The 26265-nt window shown below is 39.5% G+C and overlaps 2 protein-coding genes and 1 long non-coding RNA gene across 4 annotated transcripts in view; all 3 read right to left on the reverse strand.

Annotated features, from left to right (window-relative positions):
- The window catches only part of cntnap2a (contactin associated protein 2a), a 413013-nt gene that overhangs the window by 266868 nt on the left and 119880 nt on the right, over nucleotides 1-26265 (reverse strand). The gene's annotated exons all lie outside the window — the stretch shown is intronic.
- LOC309714118 (piggyBac transposable element-derived protein 4-like) lies at nucleotides 1771-4090 on the reverse strand. Its single transcript, XM_082546287.1, has 3 exons — nucleotides 3650-4090; nucleotides 2520-3457; nucleotides 1771-2430 (listed from the first exon to the last, which is right to left on the reverse strand). The coding sequence occupies exons 1-3, from the start codon at nucleotides 3777-3779 to the stop codon at nucleotides 1882-1884; spliced, it is 1617 nt and encodes a 538-aa protein (XP_082402413.1). The 5' UTR covers nucleotides 3780-4090; the 3' UTR covers nucleotides 1771-1881.
- LOC309714980 lies at nucleotides 10447-13744 on the reverse strand. The gene is made up of 4 exons (XR_014279114.1): nucleotides 13273-13744; nucleotides 12749-12896; nucleotides 12300-12387; nucleotides 10447-11716 (listed from the first exon to the last, which is right to left on the reverse strand). It is a non-coding gene; the product is annotated as an uncharacterized lncRNA (long non-coding RNA).

The raw sequence follows: 26265 nt of genomic DNA on the forward strand, positions 1-26265 counted from the left end.
ATATATATATATATATATATATATATATATATATATATATATATATATATATTTATATTTCTTCATACATTCTTATGTATTTCTATACTGTGTATTGTGTATTTTGTTATTTTATTTTCAACTTTAATTTATATATTTTATCTTATTCTTTCCCAGTTAAATTTACCCTTCATTCTAATTTGTTGTTGTACAGTTATATCATTTTTAACTTTAATTTTTATATTTTATTTTATTCCTTCCTAATTAAATTTACCCTTTTTAATTTTCATATTTATTTCCTATCTTATTCATAGCCTTTTTTTTTCTTTAGGTCACGAGCAGTTGTGTAAGCATTTCACTGCATATCATACTGTGTATGACTGTGTATGTGACAAATAAAATTTGAATTTGAATTTGAAATAGCTAATGACTTAAAGACCAGATAGGATTCACATACAACTAAGAAGTGTTACAGATGGACATATGTATATATATATATATAAAGATTAAAGGATGATATTTAAAGTATATACACAACACCAACAATCCGCATGAAAGTGAATACATACATTTAGATGTTGTACACTGACACTAACAAACTTACATATAGTATATGCAAGCAGTTATATGCACACTCATGCTGAGGGAGCGGTCCAGCAGTAATTAGAGGTGAACTCTATTTGCTAACAACCTTCAGCTCCAAGACCCATGGTAGGCTGACAAATTAGGGTTCTCTCTCTCAGCCACGCAGGGGCTCCCACAGGTTAACACTTACACCCCCGGAGAGCAGTCATTTCGGGGTAGTACCTTAGACCCCCCGCGGAGTCATCATTTTGCGTTTCTACCTTTAAAAGCCGGAGAGCAGTCAAATGCTGGAAGTGGAAGCTAAATTGGCTAGTCATTCATATGTATATTGGGTCGTTACCTAGGAATTCTGGAGGGAGGGGATTGGGGGAGAAATCAACACACATGAGTCTAGGTCCTTTGTTGCTGACATTTATTGATAAAAACAGTAGTTTCATTTCATGTTATTTCCTTTTTCATTTCAAGCAAGGAAGTGGATGTAGTTAGTAAGTAAGATATTTCAGACATTATTCTGACACAGAGGAGGAGATACTGGAATTATAATTAGTATCTATGCATGCATTTGTGATTTTGTTTGACCTTCCCATTGCTCACAATTTGAATTTGTTCACACTGCAGATGAGTGTCTCAGTCCCCAAACAAGCTCTCTTTTTCGGTGGAGAAGCAGTCTCCTCATCCGCAGTGAGTGTGGAGAAATCAACACACATGAGTCTAGGTCCTTTGTTGCTGACATTTATTGATAAAAACAGTAGTTTCATTTCATGTTATTTCCTTTTTCATTTCAAGCAAGGAAGTGGATGTAGTTAGTAAGTAAGATATTTCAGACATTATTCTGACACAGAGGAGGAGATACTGGAATTATAATTAGTATCTATGCATGCATTTGTGATTTTGTTTGACCTTCCCATTGCTTACAGTACAAAAAACCAACCATTTGTACACATATGTACTAATAATAATAAAAAGTGAGTGCAACACTGCAACCCGTCACCCCGTCGTTCAGTGGTCGTTGATCAGTGGTCCATTGTGGCACCATTCAGAGCACTGGTACAATAGTACCAGCAAGATATGGGAAGACATTGCAAATGTACTTGGATTTTAGGTTGCAAGCCACCCAAAACTTGATCCCAAACTTGTCAGGTTTACTTGCAAACACTTGGAGTGTTTCAGTATGCCATCTTAGGGAGAACTCAACACACATGTAGGTCCTTTGTTGCTGACATTTATTGATGAAAATAGAAAAAAAACCAACCGTTTGTACACATGTTTACAAATAATAACAAAAATTGAGTGAGTACATTACAACATTTTCAGCAATCACTCACAATCCTGGCACTGCCACGGTATCTGTCGCCTGCATTTACCACATGTGTACCTGTAGCAGTGAACACATCGCACAGTGGCCTGATTTTTTTTGCATCTGTGTTTGACCTGACACGTGGCCCTTTTTCCAGGGCTCGGTGTGGAGGGTTGTGTCCGAAGCAACTGTTCTTTTCTTTCCTTCTTCGCAGCTACATGAGAGTGAGCCAATTCGGTTGCAAGGGCTACCAGGAAGTCCACCCGTCTTTCCTTCGTCCCGGTGCATTCTTGATACAGCACATGTGCATTCAGTGCTGCCATGTCAATCATGTTATAAAACATGGCAACTGGCCAGCGCCGTGTTCCTTTGCGGACAGTGTACTCCCGAACCATCTGGTCCATCACATCCACGCCACACTTTGTCTTGTTGTAAAGGGTGACAGTGTTTGGCTTCCTTTTGGTAGTGTTTTCGGTCTGAACCACGCTGTGCATGCTGCTAAGAATATATACTGTCTTCTTCCGTTTGGCCGCATACGCCGTCAGCGTGGCAGCAGAGGTTGAAAACACCTAAGAAATAAGATAAATTGTTAATTCCATAGCCCTTTTACACACAATGAAACACATAAACATAGAACCACAAAAGACCTGCAACATACCTGAGTGGTGAATTCATTGCGATCTGTCTGTCTAGTGGATTGAGGAATTTCCCTGCGAATCTTGTTGACTGTGCCGAGGATGGTGGTTTTCCGTCTAAGAAGTTTTTGCGCAAGTGAAAGCGATGTGAAAAAATTGTCAGTGGTAACATTTCTGCCCTTGTCCAGGAATGGTTCCATCAGCCTCATAACTACATTTTCGGAAAGTCTCTCCCCAGTGGGACGATTGGGGTCCTTGCCAAGATATGGGAAGACATTGCAAATGTACTTGGATTTTAGGTCGCAAGCCACCCAAAACTTGATCCCAAACTTGTCCGGTTTACTGGCAATATACTGCAGGAAACTGCACCGAGTTTTTGATGGGAAAAGCTGTTCATCAACGGTGATATGTAGACCAGGGTTGTAGCACGTGATGCAGTTGGTGACAAATGATCCCCACACACTGGAAATTGCTGCGAACTTATCAGTCTTTGCTCGATCACAGCGGGTGGACTTGTCATCAAAGCGTAGGTGTTGCATGATGTCTTGGAAGCGGTTTCGTGCCATAGTTCCAATTATCTGTGGGTTTCCCAGGTTTGCTGACCAGCAGTCATTTACAGATGGAACCCTGTAAACCCCCCGCAAGATGACAATAGCAATAAATGCCATTAGTTCAGGGAGGTCCATGAACCAACAAACATGCTCCGTTTGCTGTGCATGTTGAATAGTCCATTCTTGAATGCTACGAAGCATGTCAAGAGTGATGAAACACAGGAAGCTCTGAAGGCGACTCAAGATACTTCTCCTGGCCTTAGCCGTTGGCTCTCCATCTGCAGCGTACGGTTCTATAGGGGTGAAAGGGAGACGGGTCCCCACATGTTCTTCACGCCACACTGTGCCATCTTTCGCTGTCTCAGTCCCCAAACAAGCTCTCTTTTTCGGTGGAGAAGCAGTCTCCTCATCTGCAGTGTGAACAAATTCAAATTGTGAGCAATGGGAAGGTCAAACAAAATCACAAATGCATGCATAGATACTAATTATAATTCCAGTATCTCCTCCTCTGTGTCAGAATAATGTCTGAAATATCTTACTTACTAACTACATCCACTTCCTTGCTTGAAATGAAAAAGGAAATAACATGAAATGAAACTAACCGGAAGACTGATCAGACAGCTCTGAGTCCGAATCCGGCTGAACTTCTAGGTCTTCTCCATCCGAGTCACAAGGGTCGACTTCCGCCAGGATCATTTCCAACGCCTGCTGGGTGGTGAGTCTTCTCTGCATTTTCTTTCCTTGGAGAGGAGGTCCGTACACCACAGGATTCTTCAGGGCAATGAAGGGTTAGGCTAAGTGCAGTGAGATTGTATCATATATATACCCTTGATCACAATTGATCAGTGGGGTCAGGTCACACTGATCAGCGGGGTCACACCCCCGTCGTTCAGTGGTCGTTGATCAGTGGTGCCACAATGGACCACAGAACGACGGGGTGACGGGTTTCCTGCAGTATATTGCAAGTAAACCTGACAAGTTTGGGATCAAGTTTTGGGTGGCTTGCAACCTAAAATCCAAGTACATTTGCAATGTCTTCCCATATCTTGTACTATTGTACCAGTGCTCTGAATGGTGCCACAATGGACCACTGATCAACGACGGGGGTGTGACCACATAACAATGCAACCCGTCACCCCGTCGTTCAGTGGTCGTTGATCAGTGGTGCCACAATGGACCACAGAACGACGGGGTGACGGGTTTCCTGCAGTATATTGCAAGTAAACCTGACAAGTTTGGGATCAAGTTTTGGGTGGCTTGCAACCTAAAATCCAAGTACATTTGCAATGTCTTCCCATATCTTGCTGGTACTATTGTACCAGTGCTCTGAATGGTGCCACAATGGACCACTGATCAACGACCACTGAACGAGGGGTGATGGGTTGCAGTGTTGCACTCACTTTTTATTATTATTAGTACATATGTGTACAAATGGTTGGTTTTTTGTACTGTAAGCAATGGGAAGGTCAAACAAAATCACAAATGCATGCATAGATACTAATTATAATTCCAGTATCTCCTCCTCTGTGTCAGAATAATGTCTGAAATATCTTACTTACTAACTACATCCACTTCCTTGCTTGAAATGAAAAAGGAAATAACATGAAATGAAACTACTGTTTTTATCAATAAATGTCAGCAACAAAGGACCTAGACTCATGTGTGTTGATTTCTCCACACTCACTGCGGATGCAGGAGACTGCTTCTCCACCGAAAAAAGAGAGCTTGTTTGGGGACTGAGACACTCATCTGCAGTGTGAACAAATTCAAATTGTGAGCAATGGGAAGGTCAAACAAAATCACAAATGCATGCATAGATACTAATTATAATTCCAGTATCTCCTCCTCTGTGTCAGAATAATGTCTGAAATATCTTACTTACTAACTACATCCACTTCCTTGCTTGAAATGAAAAAAGGAAATAACATGAAATGAAACTACTGTTTTTATCAATAAATGTCAGCAACAAAGGACCTAGACTCATGTGTGTTGATTTCTCCCCCAATCCCCTCCCTCCAGAATTCCTAGGTAACGACCCAATATACATATGAATGACTAGCCAATTTAGCTTCCACTTCCAGCATTTGACTGCTCTCCGGCTTTTAAAGGTAGAAACGCAAAATGATGACTCCGCGGGGGTCTCAGGTAGAAGCCTTCTTGACTTGACTGCTCTCCGGCTTTTAAAGGTAGAACGGTAGAAGCTGGGAATTCCAGTGTTAATGGGAATCTGGGGGTTGAGTCTGCATGTGTGTGTGACACAATAGATTTTCTCATGTGTGTTTGCGTATGTGTGTGTGCATCTATACTGCCAAGCTAATGGAAGCCCAAGCTGTGCTAAGCCCCTGCAGTGGCTGGGGCTCACTAACAGGGATTTAACATTGTTCTCTGTGTCAGTAATACCTGGCAGCATTAACAGGAATTAGCATTGCTTGTGGCCAAGCAATACAAAATGAGGCTTAGCAAGGTATACGTTTGTTTGTGTTGTGCTAAAAAGCGCTAACTGTGTTTGCTTATCATGTATTAACTGATCTTTCTGGAGCAAGGGGTGGTAACAATATCTGCCCCTCGCAGATGAGATTAATACCTTTCCTGTTAATGAAGAGGATTAGAAATTGGCTCAATTTGTTTTTGAAACACAACACAATTGAGGTAATAAGGAAATGCTCTGCAGGTTTCCACTCTCTCCTGAGCTTTTCTATTCTTCTTCCTTTGCTTCTTTCTTCATCTGTTTCTGTATATCCTACTCTTGTATCAATATCAATCTGTTCTCCATCAGTCTCTCTCTCGTTTTTCCATCCTGTTGCCTCATGATTTTTCTCATACTCTTTCACCTGCACTGTCATTTCACCTGACTTCTGTGGCCATTTAGTCCCTTTCCATCTGTCTCCCTCCATCTTCTACCTCAGGGTAATTATATTCAGACAGTCTGGTGTACATGGAGCGGTTGTGACGCCAGCAAAGAGGAAGGGAAAAAAAGAAATTCTTAGAGAGGAAAGAGAGTGACAGAGACAGAATAAAGGAAAATGGTCATTGATGGAAGGCACCAACAATGACAAAAAGGCAAAACAAAAATATATAAAGTAAGAAACAAAAATGTAAAAGAGAGGGAAAAACATGCAGCAAAGTTGATGATACATAAGAAATGAAAAAAGGTAAAATTTTCAAATTGGAAATGTTGGTTCCAGAAACAAATATTTAACAAAGAGCAAATGTTTTGTTCTCACAAAGCAGTTGCTCTTTTCTTACATTTTCATTATAACTTTTTAACAAATACACCACAATTGTACATCAACTGTGATTGCACAATGACACCAACTTATGAGTCACATTCCACATGACAAGAGGATGCAATCGAAAGTAGAAGCTGTCGTTTACCATGATTTCACACATGATGTTTGACATTCACACAGGCTGTGCTAAGTGCCTGTTAAATGCCCTTTTTTATTTTTAAAGCAAACAGCTCACTACATATGCTTTATTATAATTCCTTGCTTAAAACATTACATACTTAAAACCTTATCCAACAGTTATAAAACAGCTGGTCACTAATCTTGTGACAAACTCAGTATTTCTTGTTGCTTCGGGATGAATGCCTTCCAATGAATTGCAGAATGAGATATGCAATATGAGACTCTCTGGATTCTTTTAACAATAGCAGGCGTCAATATATTTCCAATGCCAACAGCATTACCAGAAGATAAATTAGAAAGCAGATGAGCTTAAACTCCACGCTGAGTTGTTATTAAATTCAATTTATTTAAATTCAGTTTTATATATATAGCGCCAAAGCACAACAACAGTTGCCTCAAGGCACTTTATATTGTAAGGTAAAGACCTTATAATAATACAGAAAAACAAAAAAATTTAACAAACTTAATACATAATCTGGTGAGCTTTCAAAAATCAATACTTCTTTCTAGTGACCTTTTTGACCACTCTTGAAAAGCTAATAAGTTTTCCAGTAACCACACAGCTCAGCTGAGACTAGAGAGGTCACAGATTTCCCATATAAAAAAGTAATATAAAAAAAAAATCCCTTTCAGTAGTTGTACTATATATATCTCATACCATGATTTACTCTCGAAAGTGATGTCTTCTTTTGTGAAAGTGTGAAAGGGGCCACTTTGGTGAACAAAAATGAAGTCTGTGAGACGTGAGTGTTCTTTTCTTTCTGCTTCTTTTTTCTATTGGTTGCCCTGTTCTCAGACAGGATTGTAAGGATTGCTGGTCAGTGCTGTTATCCCCTGCTGTGAGGTCGCTGTGGGAGTGCATGCATGCACGACCGCATCAAGGCACACCATTATACCACTAAACTGCATGCCAGCCCTAAGGAAAAGGAGCATACAGTGAGTTGGCAACACGTAGTGCTTACTGGTGTGGTTACAAAAACATTACACTAAACAAGCAGTATATAGTTTTTTGCTGTAACCACATCTACTTATAATACGTCAGTGCCAGTTGGTATTTCCAAACACACGTGTACAGAGGCCAGTGTACACGTGCATACACCGTCATAACATAATTATTTAGGACATCAAATAATGACCATGAATGGACAATACAGAACAAAGCAGAGAAAACTAGTAGTGTTCCAGGAACTGTCTGAAAACTACAGAGAACACACTGCAAAGTCAATGAAAGTGAAACAAAGTAAAGTTAAATATTTTCAATGCATGAAAAACAGGCTTGCATCTTAACAAACGTGTGCACATTTATTTTTAAGAGAAATTTTACCTTGTTATGTTCAACTTTTTGCTAATTAAAGATGATTAATTTGAAATACTACTGTGAGGGAGAACAAATCTGAGTAGTTTGTTTCACTGCTCATTAATAGTGCAGCTGTGCAATCAGCAAAATACACAGCATAAAATAGAACAAGAAGCTTGAGTTTGAAACTTTGGAAAATGGCATTAAATTATTAAATGAGCCAAATTACAGGTAGTCTTACTTGCGTTTTAAGATTAAAGGCAGAAACTTCTGAACAATAATATATTCTACTTTTCTGTGATGCAGTATAACTGCTTTGTTGGGCCTCTGTAATTGTGTAGCCAAGACATGGCAAAATTTCTTAATTTGCATCATGGCATTTCATTAGCCAGCAATGCCGTCCTGAGATATTTTCCTTTCATGTGAAATTAGTCCCACTATGCAAGAAACAGCAATTTCTCTCTGGCATTTTCCACATGGAAAAGGCATGAAATGGAAGCCTCTGTTATGCTATTATGGGTCTGGAGTTAATGGCCTCAACATCCACTAAATGAAAGTAATTTGTCACAAAAGAGGCATGCTCTGAACCAATATTCAACACTATATACATTGATGTGAAAAGTGCTTGCCCCTGTCCTGATTTCCTCCTTTTTTGTATATTTCTCATACATCAATGTTTCAGATAATCAAAGAAATTTAAATAGCGGAACAAAGATAACACAAGTTAACATAAATTTCAGTTTCTAAATGACGGTGTTCATAATTAAGCAGGAAAATCCAAACAAAGCCTTGAAACTGGTTGGGCCACCCTTGCCATCAAGTGTTTGTGATAACTGGCAATGAGTCTTTTACAGCTCTGTGGAGGAATTTTGGCCCACTCATCTTTGCAGAATTGTTGTAACTTAGACACATTGTAGGGTTTTTGAGAATGAACCACCTTTTTGAGGTCATGTCACAGCATCTCAATCAGATTCAAGTCAGGACTTTGACTAGGCTGCTCCAAAGTCTTCATTTTGTTTTTTTAAGACATTGAGAGGTGGACTTGCTGCTATGTTTTGGGTCATTGTCCTGCTGCAGAACCCAAGTCCACTTAAGCTTGAGGATGGCCGGACATTCTCCTTCAGGATGTTTTGGTAGGCAGAAGAATTAATGGTTCTATTTCCCACAGCAAGTCTTCCATAGCAAGGTTTTCCCCCCTTAGTGATGAACACCAAATTAAAATAAAACATTTAAGTGTTAAAAAACCATACAAAAAATGTCAAAAAGGATGTTTTCAAATTATTCAATTCAATTATTATTGAAAAACTAAGTACACTTTTTCTGTTTCCATCAGAATAAGCAGTAGTAGTAAGGAGGGGAGTAGGAAAAGGAGCAACCAGATGCCACTAATCAAATGCACAAACTTGTAACCACCTCTATAACTTTTGGTAGTTTGCTGGTCAGGACAGTTCATTTATATGTTACCACAATTTTCAGAAAAACTGGAATAAATGCAAGTGCTAAATCACAGATTTTACAGGCCTCAGTTAGCATGTTTTAAAGTTAAAGTTCATGACAGTACAATTAGAAAAATAATGAAAAAAAAGGCTTGTTTGGAAGGATTGCCAGGAGAAAGTTTCTTCTTTAAAATAATATGGCAACACAGCTTAGATACAGTATGCAAATTTGCACCTGAACAAACCTCAAGAATGCGCTTTGGACAGATAAAACCAAAGCATAGATGTCTTGCCATAATGCACAGCACCACATCAGCACAAAAACCTCATACCAACAGCAACAGCAACCACTGCAAGATGACCAAAGATGGGCATCTTGCAGTTGTTGGATTGACCATAAACTCCTCTGTATACCAAAGTATTCTAGAGTCAGATGTGAGGCCATCTGTCCAACAAGTAAAGCTTGGTAAAAAATTGGGTCTTGCAACAGGACAATGACCTCAAATAGACCAGCAAATCTACAACAAAATGTCTGAAAAAGAAAATAATTAATAACAATGTTACTTTTTCCCGATATTGCTATCACTTGGTATAGCTACATTTTCTTCCTCTGCTTTTTCACCACTACTGGGTAACCATCTAGTTTATCTGTGTGTCCCCAGTAGAGGTGCACTATCCTGACTATTTTGGACAGAGACTTCTGATGCTGCACATGAAATCTGCAGGACCACTCTTCCAGTTTTTGGCTTTACAAGCATGAAGGTGAGTTTAAGTACAGTCAGGTCCATACGTAGTTAGACACTGGCACGCGTTGCGTTTGTTTTTGGGTTTTTTTACCTGTTTACTGATTGTGTAGACTCTCCACATTCAAATTAGATTAAGGGTTTAGGAGTTTCAGCTCCTTAACATTTGCCACCCTCTTTTTCAAGGAACTAAAAGTAATTGTGCAGTTGATTCAAAGCCTGTTTCATGGGCAGGTGCACTGAAAAAAATATGTTGTTGGATTTACTTAATTCAATGGTGGACATTTGTTGCACACAGATGTTTTGCTTTGGCAGCAACTTAAACAATTGAGTTAAATTAACACAATTTATTCATGTTCAATAAACCTGTGCAATTTGTGTTGATAAAATGTGACTTAAACATGTTTTGATGAAGTAATTTGAGCTCTTGAAATATTTTAATCCTTCACAATTTTCTCACTTTATCCCAACACCATTCAATAACTTTTACCCAATACTATTTGGTCACTTAAATACTACATGTTATCTTCAAATTACATTTTGCTATTATATTCTAGTATCAAATACACAATTTTCAAATGGAGGCCTTATAACAGATTATATTGTTCTCTTCCAAGATGGTTGCTGGCATCCACCAGTAACCTTTCAAAACAAAATGTCTAATTTCACTGCATTGACAGTAGGTAAAGAATTAAACTGACATTACTCCACTACTGAATCTATATAAACCAACAGTTAAATAATGTCAGTTCTTCCGTGTTCTCTGGAATCAATCACAGCAAAGAAATTAGACTCTTTCTTTTGAAAAATGTTGGGAAAGAACAATACAAAACATTCTATTTAAGGCCTCTGACGTCAAGATTCAGTTAAACAACAATTATAACTAAACAATTTGAGGTAATGTTAGTTTCCATTAACATTAAATTAGGTTACTGAATTGGCAAACACCTTCCTATTAACATTACCCATTTTACCCCAATAACTAAAGAAATTAGCACTTGCAGGTCAAAACCTTTATTCAAGAGATGCAAAAATAACATTGATACGGTGAGTGACTGTCAAAAATTACGGCACTGATCATACTGTGACATCTTGGTTCAAAACAGCAAGCTTAGAAATATTCAACATTCCTTACTTCAACTGAATGAAACTGAAAATACCATTTCACACGGCCCATATGGGATATTTAGACTGCATAACTGTTCATGCTACATCTCTTCACTAGTAAAAGAAAGAAAAAATACAAAGAGAAATTTAAAAATGCTGCCAAACAGACAGAGAACTTGTACAGAGCAAAAGGAAAAACAAACAACAACAACAACAAAAAAACGGCTCGTCCTCATGGCAGTTGCAGTGTATATAAAAATGAACCCTGCTATCTGTTCCTGGAATTGAGCTTCAAAAATGCAGCAGAACAAGTGTGAGATTTAAATGTCTTCTCACCTAGAGCTGGTCACCTCACATGCATAACAGTGAGCTTCGTTGCAGGAGCAGTTTTGTCTTAGTTGTGAGCTTTTCTTGAGAGCTGAGTTGCATCCAACTCAATTACCACCCTTTGAATCACCTCAAAAGTGTAGCAGAGTTGTGATGGGTAACTCATATTGAAGGAATAAAAAAGGTCCAAACAGCATGGCTACTGCAAAGGTCACGTTATCCAGATCTTGAAGAACTACTATACCCTCGATGATGATGCCAACGTCAGAAAAGTCATTGCCTGGTGCATCCTCTGGAGACAGATGTTCATTGTGGTTTTCTCAATCTGTGCAGTGGCCTCAGTCAAGTCCTGGTTAAACACAAAACATTTCTTTAAGATTCCTTTTTAAACTCATCTCTTTTGAATCTACCAGTTCTAATGTTAGAGTAATTTAAACCAATGCAAGCAACATAGTAAATAGCTATAGCCAAAGAGTGGCCTGCCATGCTGCCATTCATGGTCTAACAGAGTTTCTAAGAGAGGGTGAAAAACATAATTTCAAATGCTTTACATTAGTTTTTCTTAGAAAGACACCGGCCCATCAGAAATCCAGGTTTTGTCACTCAGAAGATGTTAGAATTTAGACTTTCAGCCCCACAATTTGGTTAGCTGTTGGTCTTTTTTTTTTTTTCAAACAAAAGCTAATGTAAATATTGGTGGGATTTTCCTTTGTTCACTAGAATGACAAATTTAAAGTTTTTTCACACTGATGTGACCCCTAATACAGGGGTGGGGCCTCAAGGGCCGGCGGCTGAGTTCACTACCAGGCCTCATGTGAACTTCAAATTATTAAAGAGGACTACTGGTCCTAACTGGTCCAATGAGGATCAAGTGGATAACTAAATGCATTTTAAAATGTTGCAAAGCCACAATCTACTCATAAAACACTCACCATGAACTCCTGCACCAAGATGTTGCAATTGTCTTTCACACAGATGCGGAGCACTTTGATGAGACTCCCTTCGAGCATTAATGTCATCCTAAAGTATTATAACAAAGAAAACAGAGATTTGTGAACTTTTCAGTAGCACAGAAGAAAATGATCCCAGACCAAAACTTAAACCAGTCAACATGCAACACCAGCATCTACAAAGCAATATCAAAAGTTCCTGTTTGACATCAACTTTATGGATATATAGTTTCCAGAACATTTATTTTTTTAAAAAGATCAATTTTTCTCAGTGGGCCAGTAAATGCATGACGAAAATTATGGCATCCTTTCGGTGGAATCAGTACTCACAGGTAATAGTTGACTGTTTCAATGGATGCAGCATAAAAATCTTTTACTGACCTAATGCAATACATATACACTTTGTAGTTAAAGAATTTTAAAGTTCTTACTGTCATCATGGCAGCTACATCCTTTAGCTTTGTGCCCTGTTCCCCCGATCACTTTGCAAACACTTTCAGCAGACTGTCAGAGAGAAACTCAGCTCCGTCAGAAACCTGTAAAGGCATGGTTGGGATGCACTGGAATGCTGCATTTCATCTGAAATGACATAAAATTATTTTGAAATAACAGCAGGCACTGTGCTTGGTTAATAATCAGTAATGTTTTGTTGAATAAAAACTGTGTTTCCAGATCTTATGGGATTAAAAAAATCCAAAGATGTTTATTTCTGATTTGCAACCCAAGAACCCACAAGTTACAACCTCATTTTAGTTCAAGTGTGCATTAATGTGAGTCCAGTAATCACCTTTCTGACAATACATACAGGTATAAGTCAAACCTATGGCAGATTTTGGATTTCTCAGTTGTATTAATAGGGTGGTCTATTTGAGTATGCATGCACCTAATAATTATAAAAAACCTATTATAATTAAGTTACAGAAACCTTAAGCGAAAATAGAATATACTTTCTTACCATAACACCTTGAACCCACAATCCATCAGCTGACTCCTGGTGAAATGCAGAATAGATGTGGTCTCTCAATGTGCATCAACAAAAACAAAAACAAAAGGACAGCAGGTGAGGGCAGGAGGGGTAGGGATGTAAGCTAGCATAATACCGCTGATGATATTAGCTAAAGCTGTTCAATGTCCAAAATCTCACTAACACCACGGTGCAGTAAATACACAATGTAACTGAAGAGTCAGTTGACAAATCTATTCACACAGAAAACCAAATTATGTTATGAGTGCCTCGTAATTAGGTTTAATGTGATATTACGGCTCTTGTGCCAAAGACAAATTCAAATGAAAAAGCGCCAATTCTTTGATAACAGATAAAACAGCAAATAAGCTAACGGCTCTTTTTTAGCATGTTACATGGCGGCACTTTAGACGTTTAACTACATTTGGCTGAAATATGGTAAATATTAATTCAAAAAATCAAGACATACCAAAAAACGTAGAGTTGGCTGCTTGACTTGACTGAGATGGATGCATTTTTTAAACCACGATCCAAAGCCCGCGAGATGAAATCACGCGTGGTTTCACGAGATTTAACGTTGCTATCTTATTGACTTACTTCACCTGAACATGATATAAACAATTTAATACACCCTTTCTGCATATCATGTAGTTTTTACACTATATAGTTACATTTATCTTTAAAACATGAGGCAATTGTGTTAAATACATGCAAGATGCTTACATAAATCCAAGAGATGGCCAGTCCCTTTTTTTCAGTGTGTGGGCAGTTTCTTTGTTAAGTCATTAACAATTAAGCAGATAAAAAGCCTGAAGTTGATTCGGGGTGTGGTGCTTGCATTTGGAAGATTTTGCTCTGAACAGACAGCATTCGGTCAAAGGAGCTCTCCATGCAGATGAAACAAACCATCCTTAAGCTTCGAAAACAGAAAAATCCATGAGAGAAATTGCTACAATATTAGGAATGGCAAAATCTACAGTTTGGTACATCCTGAGAAAGAAAGCGCCAGTGAACAGCAACGCAAAAAGACATGGACATCCTAGGAAGACAACAGTGGTGGATGATCACAGAGTCATTTCCATAATGAGAGAGTCATTTCTACCTCCTCAGGAGGTAGATGTATCGATATCCAAGTCTACCATAATGAGGAGACTGCATGAAAGTAAATACAGAGGGTTCACTGCAAGGTGCAAGCCACTCATAAGCCTCAAGAATAGAAAGGCTAGAATGGATTTGACTAAAAAAACAAACAAACAAACAAACAAACAAACAAAAAAAAACATTTAAAAAAGCAGCACAGTTCTGGAAAAACATTCTTTGGACAGATCAACCTCTACCAGAATGATGGCAAGAAAAAAGTATGGAGAAGGTATGGAACAGCTCATGAGCCAAAGCACAATATATCATCTGTAAAACACAGTGGTGGCAGTGTGATGGCTTGGGTGTGCCAAAAGTTGTGTTTATTGATCATGTGACACAGGACACAAGCAGCCAAATAAATTCTGAGGTGTTCAGAGACATATTGTCTGCTCAAATCCAGCTGAATGCAGTAAAATTAATTAGGCAGCACTTCATAATACAGATGGACAATGACCCAAAACATACAGCCAAAGCATCCCAGGAGTTTATTAAAGCAGAGAAGTAGAATATTCTTGAATGGCCAAGTCAGTCACCTGATCTTAATCCAGTTGAGCATGCATTTCACTTGTTAAAGACTAAACTTCGGACAGAAAGGCCCACAAACAAACAGCAACTGAAAGCCACTGCAGTAAAGGCCTGGCAGAGCAATAAAAATGAGGAAACCCAGCATCTGGTGATTGTGTTAAAAACATGCTTTAATTCCTCAGATCTTTATACAATCTTTTTGTTCAACCCACTGAATTAAAGATGAAAGTCTGCACTTCAACTGCATTTGAAATATTTCATTTAAAATCAATTGTAGTAATGTACAGAACCAAAATTGGAAAGAAATGGTCTGTCCAAATATTTATGGACCTAACTGTATGCATGCACAGACAGATCCTGTTCTATATGGAAATCCTTCTTGATCTCAAATCTATGTAACCCCAGATTAAAATATCCGAACACGTGAAAAGAACAAATTCCCTACTGAGTCATCCTCAACACTACGAAATGACTTGCATGCACACATGTGAATGTAACTAACACACGCCACTTCTTGTGTGTCTATCACAGAGTCATCTTTGTCTTCACTTGATAAGCTCAGAACTGCTCAGTGTGTGTGTGTGTGTGGCTGGCTATGTGATTGATGGAGCTGCAGTGGTACTGCAGAGGGAGAGGCTGGGTCAGATCACAGCATCAGTAAATGCTGAGTGGTGGGCCCTGAAAAAAACAGACAGAGGCTACACCATGCAGAAAAGGACACGAGAGGTGAGGAAAGAAGACAAGAGAAGAGGAAGTTGAGCTCAACAGACTGGCTTAACAATTAAACTCCTGAAAACAAGATCCATAGATTCCAACAGATCTGCTGTAGCTCATAAATACTGCACAACTAATTCGGCAATGCATCAAATAACGAACGCAGTCACAACAGTAGGGCTGCCACGATTAGTCGACTAGTCACGATTATGTCGACTATCAAAATCGTCGACGACTGATTTAATAGTCGAAGCGTCATTTGAAGCTTTGTAAGATCACAAAAGACGCAGGAATAAGTAGTAGGATTTAAGAGTGTAATAATGGACTGAAACAGAAGATGGCAGCACTGCATGTACAAGGATGCCAGCTGTCGTTAAACCCAGAAGAAGAATAAGCTGTGTCCCAGAATTCATAGCGCAGCCATGCTCAGTTTCCAACAATGGCGGCAGCTAGTTAGTTTTAATATTACTCTTATTATTCTTTCTGGGTCACAAAATAAACGTTTAACATATTTTCAGGCTAGAATGTAACTGTATAAACCTCAACTATCTGCTCAGTTTATCAAGACACCACATATTTTCACGACGTTTTCGAAGACTTCTGTTACCCACCAGCTCGATAGCTAGCCGGGGGCAAGGCTCACTAGACCCGGTGAGAACACCGGACTCCCGGCAAATCGTTTTCAAACCCACTGCCGTCTTTCGCTACTCAGGTTAAATATATATAAGTCACTTAGATAACTTAAAAATGTTATTGTTTGGACTTTTTTAGTATTTTATTTGTTCCTGAGTAAATCGGTTTGGCTGAGATTAAAGTTATAGTTTTTACACAGCTGAATAAACGCCAAGCAGACAACTGATTATCAGAAGTGTGAGATGCTCGAGAAAATACTCCGGTTTCCTGTTATATTTTAGATAGCAAGGAGTTTATTAAACTTCACCGAAACAATCTGCAAATTTCATTAAAATTTAATCAACTATCATCTTGTCTTTATTTTTAGTTAGCACATACCTTAAACACTTAAAGCTGTAAGCTAATGATAGTTATATAAGAGCAGATGCTGCTGGTGCAATAAGCTGTACGTTTTACGTCCAATGGATGCATGATCTGATTAGTCGACTAATCGCAAAAATAATCTGTGACTAGTCGACCATCAAAATAATCGTTTGTAGCAGCCCTACACAACAGCAACGTTAGAAGACATCAATGTCAAGCAGACCAACAAAAAAAGTGATATGTACTGCATCAATTATCTGGGAAGTAACGGTACACATTGCAAACCTGTGATGTTACTAATCCTTTCATAATGGTATCACAAAAAGCATCTACACTTCACAAATCAAGTCACAAGGAAACTGAAGTGTGCAGAAAACAAGATGTGGTGAGCTGCACATTTTCAATAGTTGGTAATATTGTGTCACTTTAACTATGCCAGTGATTAACATACAAGGCTTGCCTGTAAAACTTTGGTTGAAAAAAGGAAACTGAACCAATAACAGGGTGACAAAAAGCCACAGTGCAATTTTAGTGCAACAAACTCACTGCTCAGTTTTATTAAATAAATCTTAACATTCCTCAGAAACAGTTTTCAGATTTTTCTGACAGTCCTACAAACTCAATTGTTGGTGAATGTAACTGATCCTTTGGCTGATTAGCAGTCAAAGTTGTTCTTACTGTTGCTAACATGTTTAACCATTGGCACAGACTTCCTGATATAGTCAAGTAACATCTTCCCATTGAAATTTTTTCTGGTAAATGATCCAGAAATGCTTTAAGACAATGTATATATAAAAAAAAAAACCTTGCTGCTTAAAAAGAGCTGATAAACATTGGGAAATATTCAGAAAACAGGAAAGCCAATCACACAGTTAAACTAACACATCTTTATTGTTATCATAGTAAAGATGTATATACAGTAAGTGTATTTATCGTTTTCTTTGACTTACTCTGGCCATACTGTAGCATGTTTTTTTAGTGCTCTGGTGCTAATGCTTAGGGGTTTTTCCCTGATCTTTACATTTTGCATTCTTCTCTATTACCACATCCAATCCAGACCAGAACAGATTTACAATTCACAACATGTTGTATTTGATAGAGTGGAAAAGTGTATGTTTAAATGAGCAACAAGGTCTAGCAGAATACATAGACTCTAGTGAGGCTCTGTGTCCTCAGTTCTTAGATAGGCATATATTCTAACAAGTCTCAGAGCTGAAACAATGAATATCCTATCTTTATAATCCAGTTGCATCATTCAACTCAGATGCAAAGTTTATTTTCCTCCACCTCTTCTACTGTCTAATCAGACTGGACTCCGAGTACCAACCACAACGCATGAGAATAGAAGAAAATTTGACATTGCAAGAAAGGGAAAGATATGCACACTATGTTCACAAAATTCTAAAGAAGCTGAGTGATTTTTCCATGACTTTTGTATAAATTAAAATTTTCCAAATCTTCCTCTGCAATTCAACATAACGATAAGCATCCTGGCATTAAAAATCCCTGCACGCCTGTATCCTGGAAATAGCCTTCTTTGGAAAGCCATTGAATTATCTCCTTCCGAATGTCATTCACATAGGTATGTCAGTGCATGATTTTAAGTGCTTGGTTCCATGTAGTGTGCCCGCATGTGTGTAGGCTTGTTTGTGGTAATGTGTGGATCATATCTTGTCATAACCATCTGTCATGTGAATAAAGCCAAAAGTGAGAAAGCACCACCAGTCTCCAGAGATGAAAAACCTTTTTAACATACAACGATTTTACATTAGGTTGCAATAGAATATAGAATTTCACAAAGTATCTACATAGGTATAATACAGTGGTTACATATCTATCAAAAAAAAAATACAATTCAGAAACAGCTCTAGAGATTTACTCAAGATAACATAGTTATTAACTCCACTATTAACCCCAGCTCCTCTTCTTGCAAGTAACCCAAGAGATTTTTACCTTCAAGAAATAATAATGTAACAAAAAAGGATAACATCAGAATCAATTTATAAGACATCCGGCTGTGAAGAGTAGCTGTGTAATGAAAGACAAACAAAGTCCACTGAGTGAAGGAGAAACGGCATTTTGTTCTCTTGTAGTTTGATAGAGAGAAAAACGATCAATGACAATCTAAGAGGTGACATCAGGGCTCCTTTCATTTCCAATCAACTAAACATGATAGCAAAGATTCACTCAGTGTTAGCTGAATGGTTTCCCAGCTCAGAGTCAGTTCAATAGGATACCTAATTAGTGAAGACAGCAAGGAAGTGATATGACCAAGGCAGAGACAAACAAAAAATAATTAAACAGTAGCAAATTTTCCAGTCAAGGCCTTGGAATATATTTTCTCTTGAAGAGGAAAAAAACAATTTATTTTAACTTTGTTTTGAGATGATGTGGAGCTGGATAAGGAAAAGTGTCTGGAAAAACTAAGCTCATGTAGATCGTGAGACACCACAAACTCCACCAAAACTCAGTATATTCTCCTTCCCAACTTGTCAAATACTGATGACTGATCAGAGACTGATTTGTGCCACATTGTAACACATTTTTAAAGACCTATATATGACCTTAACACAACAGGGCATCTCTATAACACCATGTTTCAAAAAACACATTGAAACTCTATGTTATGAAGAAGGTGTTGTGCTGGGAGAGACAATCACACAATTTCCCTGTTTGGTAAGGACTATCAATCAAAATATATGGTTAAGTGCAGGAAATAAAATAACAGTTTGGATTAAAGCATGCACTTTTACAACTTTAAACCCATGTTTAAAGCTAAACTCCCATTGGCTAACAAGTGTCTGAGCAATTTTCTTAGGATGCATCCCTGGTTACCAGAGTTAGCAGGCATTTTTCCCTGCAACATCCTGGTATTCATTTAAAAAACTGAGGGTATTTAATTATGATGACCTACCCTGTATATTGCTCGACTAGTCCCCAAGGTCAACACTGTATGTTTCAATTTCTTTGTGAAAAAGGAGTCAAGTATAGTATACTTAAAGTAACAATTGCCTAAATGTCTTTTGGAGGATGGTGAACTAAATAATTGATGATTTGAGAGAAAGAAAAGGTATATAAAGAATCACTTACTAACAGTAAACACACATTTTTACAAAAATGTATGCAATGTATACAATATATATATCATTATATACTTTCTATATATTTGTGATTTGCTAAATTTAGAAACTCAGCATCCAATCTTTATAATGTAATCCGAAGGTATATACAGTCCAGAACACACTGTTAACTAAAAGTACCTTGACAAAATGAACATTTATTTACTTATTTTATAACTATTAGCATTTTTTTAAAAATTTAAACAGTTTAAATTTGGTCATTGTAACAAAAAGGAAAATATCAGTTAGATACACGATTAGTAAGCTAAGGAGTTTGTACAGTCCATTAACATTCAGTGTGAAGATAAAAGGTCATGATAAAAGCAGATGGTCTTTCTGATCAAATGAAATAACATGTAGCAGCCACGATTTGGAGGACAGAAAGTTACTCTAGAGCAGAAGAAGTTTTTTTCCCCTAATTAAAGTTGATAAATGTTTAATGCCATATAATCTTGTACTAAACTGCTTGGTGTATAACACATTGAATTACCTAAGAACATTCTATGCGGATATTCCTGTGTCATTTAAAAACAGCTCTTGTGAAGGCGCAATATCGTAACAGAAGCCGGATGTCAACATAAAAAATGGGGTTTTACATATTCACATTAAAAATACTACAAGAAATCCAAAGTATAGCACCTTGCAAGTCTGTGCCAAAGCTAGTGGTGATGTGCATCGAGGACTGGCTTCTTGGGGTTTCTTCCTTTTTTCCTCTCCAGGTGGTTTTGGACAGCTACTTCGCTGCATCTGTCTTTGGGCGGAGCTGCTCTCTTGGCCTCACTCTCTCCCACACCTGCAAATCATTGACCATCAGGAGGCTCTGTACTTAAAAGCCAGGTTAGGGCTGTGATTCTCTGCCAGATTGTACTCCACCACACTGGCAAGTTGGCACCAACCTGTGTCTTTGAATTCCTAACTAACTTCAGTTTCCTATCTCCTATACAGAGTCCAAGACCCCCACTATTTACCCACCTGAAGGTCTCACCAGATCAACCTTGTGTATTTTCCAGCTCACAGTCGGCATCCCCATCTCTGTTTTCCTCTGCCTCACTCTCTTCTGCACTCGGTACCATCTGGTACCATCAAACTGCCTGCCCAGCCTTCTCGATTCAGGAACTCAGCCTGACCACTGACGTATTTTTGCCCCACATCGCAAGTAAGACAAGGCCATTCAGTCTCAGTGAACACTGTTAACCTTTAACTCTCAATCAAGTCAAACTAACATTGTGTTTCTTGTTCACAGATCCTCCCACTTCCCCGGCGGGCAGTCTCTGACCCACGCAGTTATATCAGCTAACCTCGCACTTTGTAAATAAACCCGTTAATCTATGTATGTTCTATGACTGTAAAGGTTAAAGTCTCAGTAGGAAATTTTAAAAAATCAGTAAAAAACAGAAATCTCCGTGGGTGGTGAAACTATTGCTTTTCTAGAGTAATTAAAAATCGGCATACCCACAGCATCAAACCCCTGCTGATATATCATTATTTTCTACTGTTATTGGTGATTATTTTAAGCTTCTGGGGGAAAAAGCTACATATACCAACACAACAGAAAATAGAAATATGTTTTTTAAAATTGTAATATGTTTTAAGAACTAGCCTATAAGTAGGTCAGGTCTTAAAGTAAAAAGGCATATCTGCAAGGCTGTTCCCCGGAGATTGCAATAGTTTTACAAGTGAAAAACTTATCAGCCATGCATTTTTTGAGATAAGCAACCATGGATTGAAAGGTTACTTTAGCCACTGACATAGGAACTATTTTGCAACCACCCCCTGGAAATCAGATCTTGTCTTTTAAATTTTAAAGGGAAAAGGAATCCACCCATCTGCTATAGAGACTGAGCTTATTTGGCTCTTTCAACAGACTTTCAGCTTACATATTTCAGCTGTTGAAACCATTTTTCTGCTTTTTCTGTATGTGTGTACATATATATATATATATATATATTTTAGGGGTGCAACGATACACAAAATTCACGGTTCGGTTCGATACTTTGGTGTCACGGTTCGATATTTTTTCGATACAAAAAAAATGTTCATGCCTTTTTAATTTGTCATTTATTAAAATTATAAATATATATTTTAACTCAAAAGTACAGTTTTTTAAATTTAACCCTAACCCTTGTGAGTGTTTTTTATTTTGACAGCGAATGCGCACCTGCGGACCACTTATGTGCAGCCCTGGTTATTTAGCTCGTCATATTGCAGCCACAGAAATTCTTTTGTCCATGAAACCATGAAGCTGCACTTTCTTTTTGCCTTATAGTCTGATTTGTCATAACTTCTCCGTTTTGTGGTAAGCTTTTCTTTGGCTGTCACTTCTTCACCCTGACCTGTCTTATTTGGCTCAGAAGAAATGAAATATATATCCTCAACCTCTCACATGTTTAAGCTTGCTGCGGGAGATTTCACTTGTCATGTTTGCATAGTGAGCTAACGATTAATAAGACGATGTCAGAGGAATTGGTGCACAAATTTTCATCACTCACAGATCAGTGCTGTCGCTCTCTATACACAGTTCGCGCGATTGCAAAGTGAAAGCAAAAAAACAAGCGCAAATTCAAACGCGATTTCAATATGTCACATATTGACAGTGGATCACCGATACCAATGACATAATTACCCAGCTACATTTCTGAAAGAATGCAAAAGCACTGACATATATTTTTCTTCCTACAATAGCCCGACGGGCAGGGAAGAGATAGATTTTGGTAGCCCGACTGAAAAAAATCTCTAGCACCGGGACGTCGGGCTAGCGATATTGCAAGCCCTGTATCTGATTGAGGAATCACTCATCTTTGGAAAAGAGAGTTTATTACAGAGAAATGGCTCTTTCCAAAATAAAAGCTATACTATCCGCTTCTTCTGGGCTATATTCTCAGCAGCATAAGGAGAATCATGTGCTAACAGCTGTCTAAATGACTCGGCTAAAGTTAGTAGCATGCTTGTTGTTTTTGTCTTTGCACTAGGATGATGTCGGCGTAAATGTGCAGTCATATTCGTTGTGTTCCCACTAGTGATTTCAGGTTAATCTCGTTGAAATGACCTTAACGCCACAACACGGCAAATCTCCGTTAACGAGCTACCGCCGATCGCCCCGTGCATGGGGCTAGACGGCCAACACGTTAACGAGCTAACTGCGCTAACACACTAGCTCCCACCCATGTAATTGAGCATTGCGTGGCACATCCAACATACTGTTTTACTTTAGTCCATGACTCGCTTACCTTCAGGGTCATACGTCACATGAAAACCAAAATAATTCCAAACGCCAGATCTGGAGAGCTTAACTTCTGTCTTGCTAGCTTGCCCTGCGCTCTTCCTTCTGACTATGCTGTCTGTGTTGAGCACTCAGTGGATCTGCACTCGTCAGTGCAGCCTAGGCGGAGTAGTCGAACGCAGATTCACTGAGCGCTCAACACAGACAGCATCGTCAGAAGGAAAATTGATAAAATAAATTACAAATGTTGTATTGTTCGATACATATGCGTACCGAACCGAAAACACTGTATCGAACGGTTCAATATCGATACGAATATCGTTGCACCCCTATATATATATATATATATATATATATATATATATATATAGATAGATAGATAGATAGATAGATAGATAGATAGATAGATAGATAGATAGATAGATATGTATGTGTATGTATATGTGTGTGTATCAGAATACTTTATTGATCCCTGGGGGAAATAATTTTTTGTTACAGTGCTCCATTATAAACCAACACCACCTTGAGGAAGTCCAGCTCCATCCCCACAACATTACTGGCCTTACGGATTAGTTTATTAAGTCTGTTGGCATCTGCGACCCTCAGCCTGCTCCCCCAGCATGCAACAGCATAGAGGATCGCCCTGGCCACAACAGACTCATAGAAAATCCTGAGCATTTTCTGGCAGATGTTGAAGGACCTCAGTCGCCTCAAAAAATAGAGATGACTCTGGCCCTTCCTGTAAAGTGCTGTGATGTTTTTAGCCCAGTCCAGTTTATTGTCAATGTGTACTCCAAGGTATTTATAGTCCTCCACAATGTCAACACTGACCCCCTGGATTGAAACAGGGGTCAAGTGTTTCCTGGTCTTCCTGAAGTCCACGATCAGTTCCTTGGTCTTTGCCACGTTGAGCTGCAGATGATTCTGCTCACACCACGTGACAAAAGAGTCGACCACAGCCCGGTACTCTGTCTCATCATCCCTGCTGATGCATCCAACCACCGCAGAGTCATCAGAAAACTTCTGAAGATGGCAGGTCTCTGTGCAGTGGCTGAAGTCTGTGGTGTAGAGGGTGAAGAGGAAGGGGGAGAGGAAAGTCCCCTGTGGTACCCCTGTGTTGCTGATTACCTTGTCAGACACACACTGTGGGAGACGTACATATTGTGGTCTTCTTGTCAGGTAATCAACAATCCAGGACACCAGAGAAGCATCCACCTGCATCGCTGCTAAGTTATCATCCAGGAGGGTTGGCCTGATGGTATTGAAAGCACTAGAAAAGTAAAAAAACATGACCCTCACAGTGCTCGCCGGCTGGTCCAGATGGGTGTAGACACGATTGAGCAGGTAGATGATGGCGTCCTCAGTTCCGAGACGAGGCTGATAAACGAACTGAAGGGGATCCAGGTGTGGTCTTACTATGGGTCGTAGCTGGCCCAGGATGAGCCTTTCCAGGGTCTTCATGATGTGGGAGGTCAGTGCCACGGGCCTGTAATCCTGGGGGCCACTGGGACGTGGCGTCTTTGGTACAGGGACGAGGCATGATGTCTTCCACATCACTGGGACCCTCTGCAGACTCAGACTCAGCATAAACAGTTTATGAAAGACTCCACACAGCTGGGGGGCACAGGTCTTGAGGACGAGGGGACTCACTCCGCTCTATTCTCACCTCCCTCAGCTCCCCTGCTGTTGGTTGGCCTGAATCCAGTGATGGTCTTCATGCCCCTCCACACCTCTGCTGGAGTTTCCACTCCAGCTTCCTCCTGTAATTGTCCTTAGCCTCTCTGATCTTGTCCTTTAGTAACACCTGGACCTTCCTCACCTCCTCTTTATTGCCCCCTCTGAAAGCCCTCTTCTTGTTGTTGAGGAGGGCTTTGATGTCCTTAGTCACCCACGGCTTGTTATTTGGGTAACAATGAACAGTCTGAGCTGGAACAATGGAGTCGGTGCAGAAAGTTATGTAGTCTGTGATACACTCAGTAAGCCCATTGATGTCCTCGGCGTGAGGCTCACAGAGTGTTTCCTAGTTGGTCACCTCGAAACAGCTCTGTAGTTCCGCTATTGCCTCCTCTGACCACCTCCTAACAGTCCTGGTGGTCACAGTTTCCCTCCTCACAATTGGCACATAGCGGGGGGTGAGGTGAATCAGGTTATGATCTGACCTACCAAGTGGGGGGAGGGAGGAGGAGCTGTATGCATCCTTGACGTTAGCATACAGTAGGTCTAAAATTTTCTCTCCCCTGGTGGGACAGTCCACATATTGTTTGAATGTTGTTAGTGTATTGTCCAGTGATACATGGTTGAAGTCACCCGAGATCACAATAAAGGCACTCGGGTGCTGAGTCTGTAACCGAGCTATGGCAGAGTGGATAGTGTCACATGCAGCTGTGGGGTTAGCAGAGGGAGGAACATAAACAGCCACCAAGATGACGTGAGAGAATTCCCTGGGTAAATAATACGGCCTGAGTCCAACAGCACACAGTTCAATGTCCGGGCAACAAATCTTTTCTTTGATTGTTATGTTGGCAGGGTTACACCACCGGTTGCTAACTAAAACAGCAAGCCCACCTCCTTTCCGCTTACCGCTAGCGATGCTGTCCCTGTCCGCCCGAACAGTGTGGAAGCCTTCCACGGAAGCATTCTCATCGGGAATGTCCTGGTGCAGCCATGATTCGGTGAAACACATCAGGCTACACTCTCGGTATTCCCTCTGACTCCATACCAGTGCTGAGAGCTCGTCAATTTTATTTGCCAACGATCGCACATTTCCCATCACGATAGACGGCAGACACGGTTTATACCTCCTCCTCGCTTCGAGCCTCCGCTGTCTCACCGTCTCCTTCTTTCTTCTCTTCTGTCCTTGACCTCTGCATCCCTGATGTGTTTTCCTCCAAATTTCAGCTGGTACTTCTGTGGGCCTGGCCAGCGAGCCGGCCGGCATCAGGGCGATCAGCTGATCTCTGGAGTAAACAGTCCGTGAGTGTAGGAGATGTGCCCCGGTCCCGTTCCTTGATAAAAGTAACAGTTCCATGGCCACCAGAAGAACAAAAACTCTCTCAATCCACATGATTGAGTAAAAGATAATAAACGGATGAAAATACAAGTCAGAAAAAAAAAGAATACGTAAGAAAAAAGAGCTAAACTAAGAGAAAAAGCAGGAGCGACTGTAACAGGCTGCACGCTGGTTGGCGCATGCGCACTTGAGTAGGCCTTATATATGTATAAGGATTATTCTACATAAGTCTTGACACCCTAATATATTTTGGCCTGTGT

Source organism: Aulonocara stuartgranti, assembly GCF_965226115.1.
Source record: "Aulonocara stuartgranti genome assembly, chromosome: 9".
Classification (NCBI taxonomy): domain Eukaryota; kingdom Metazoa; phylum Chordata; class Actinopteri; order Cichliformes; family Cichlidae; genus Aulonocara; species Aulonocara stuartgranti.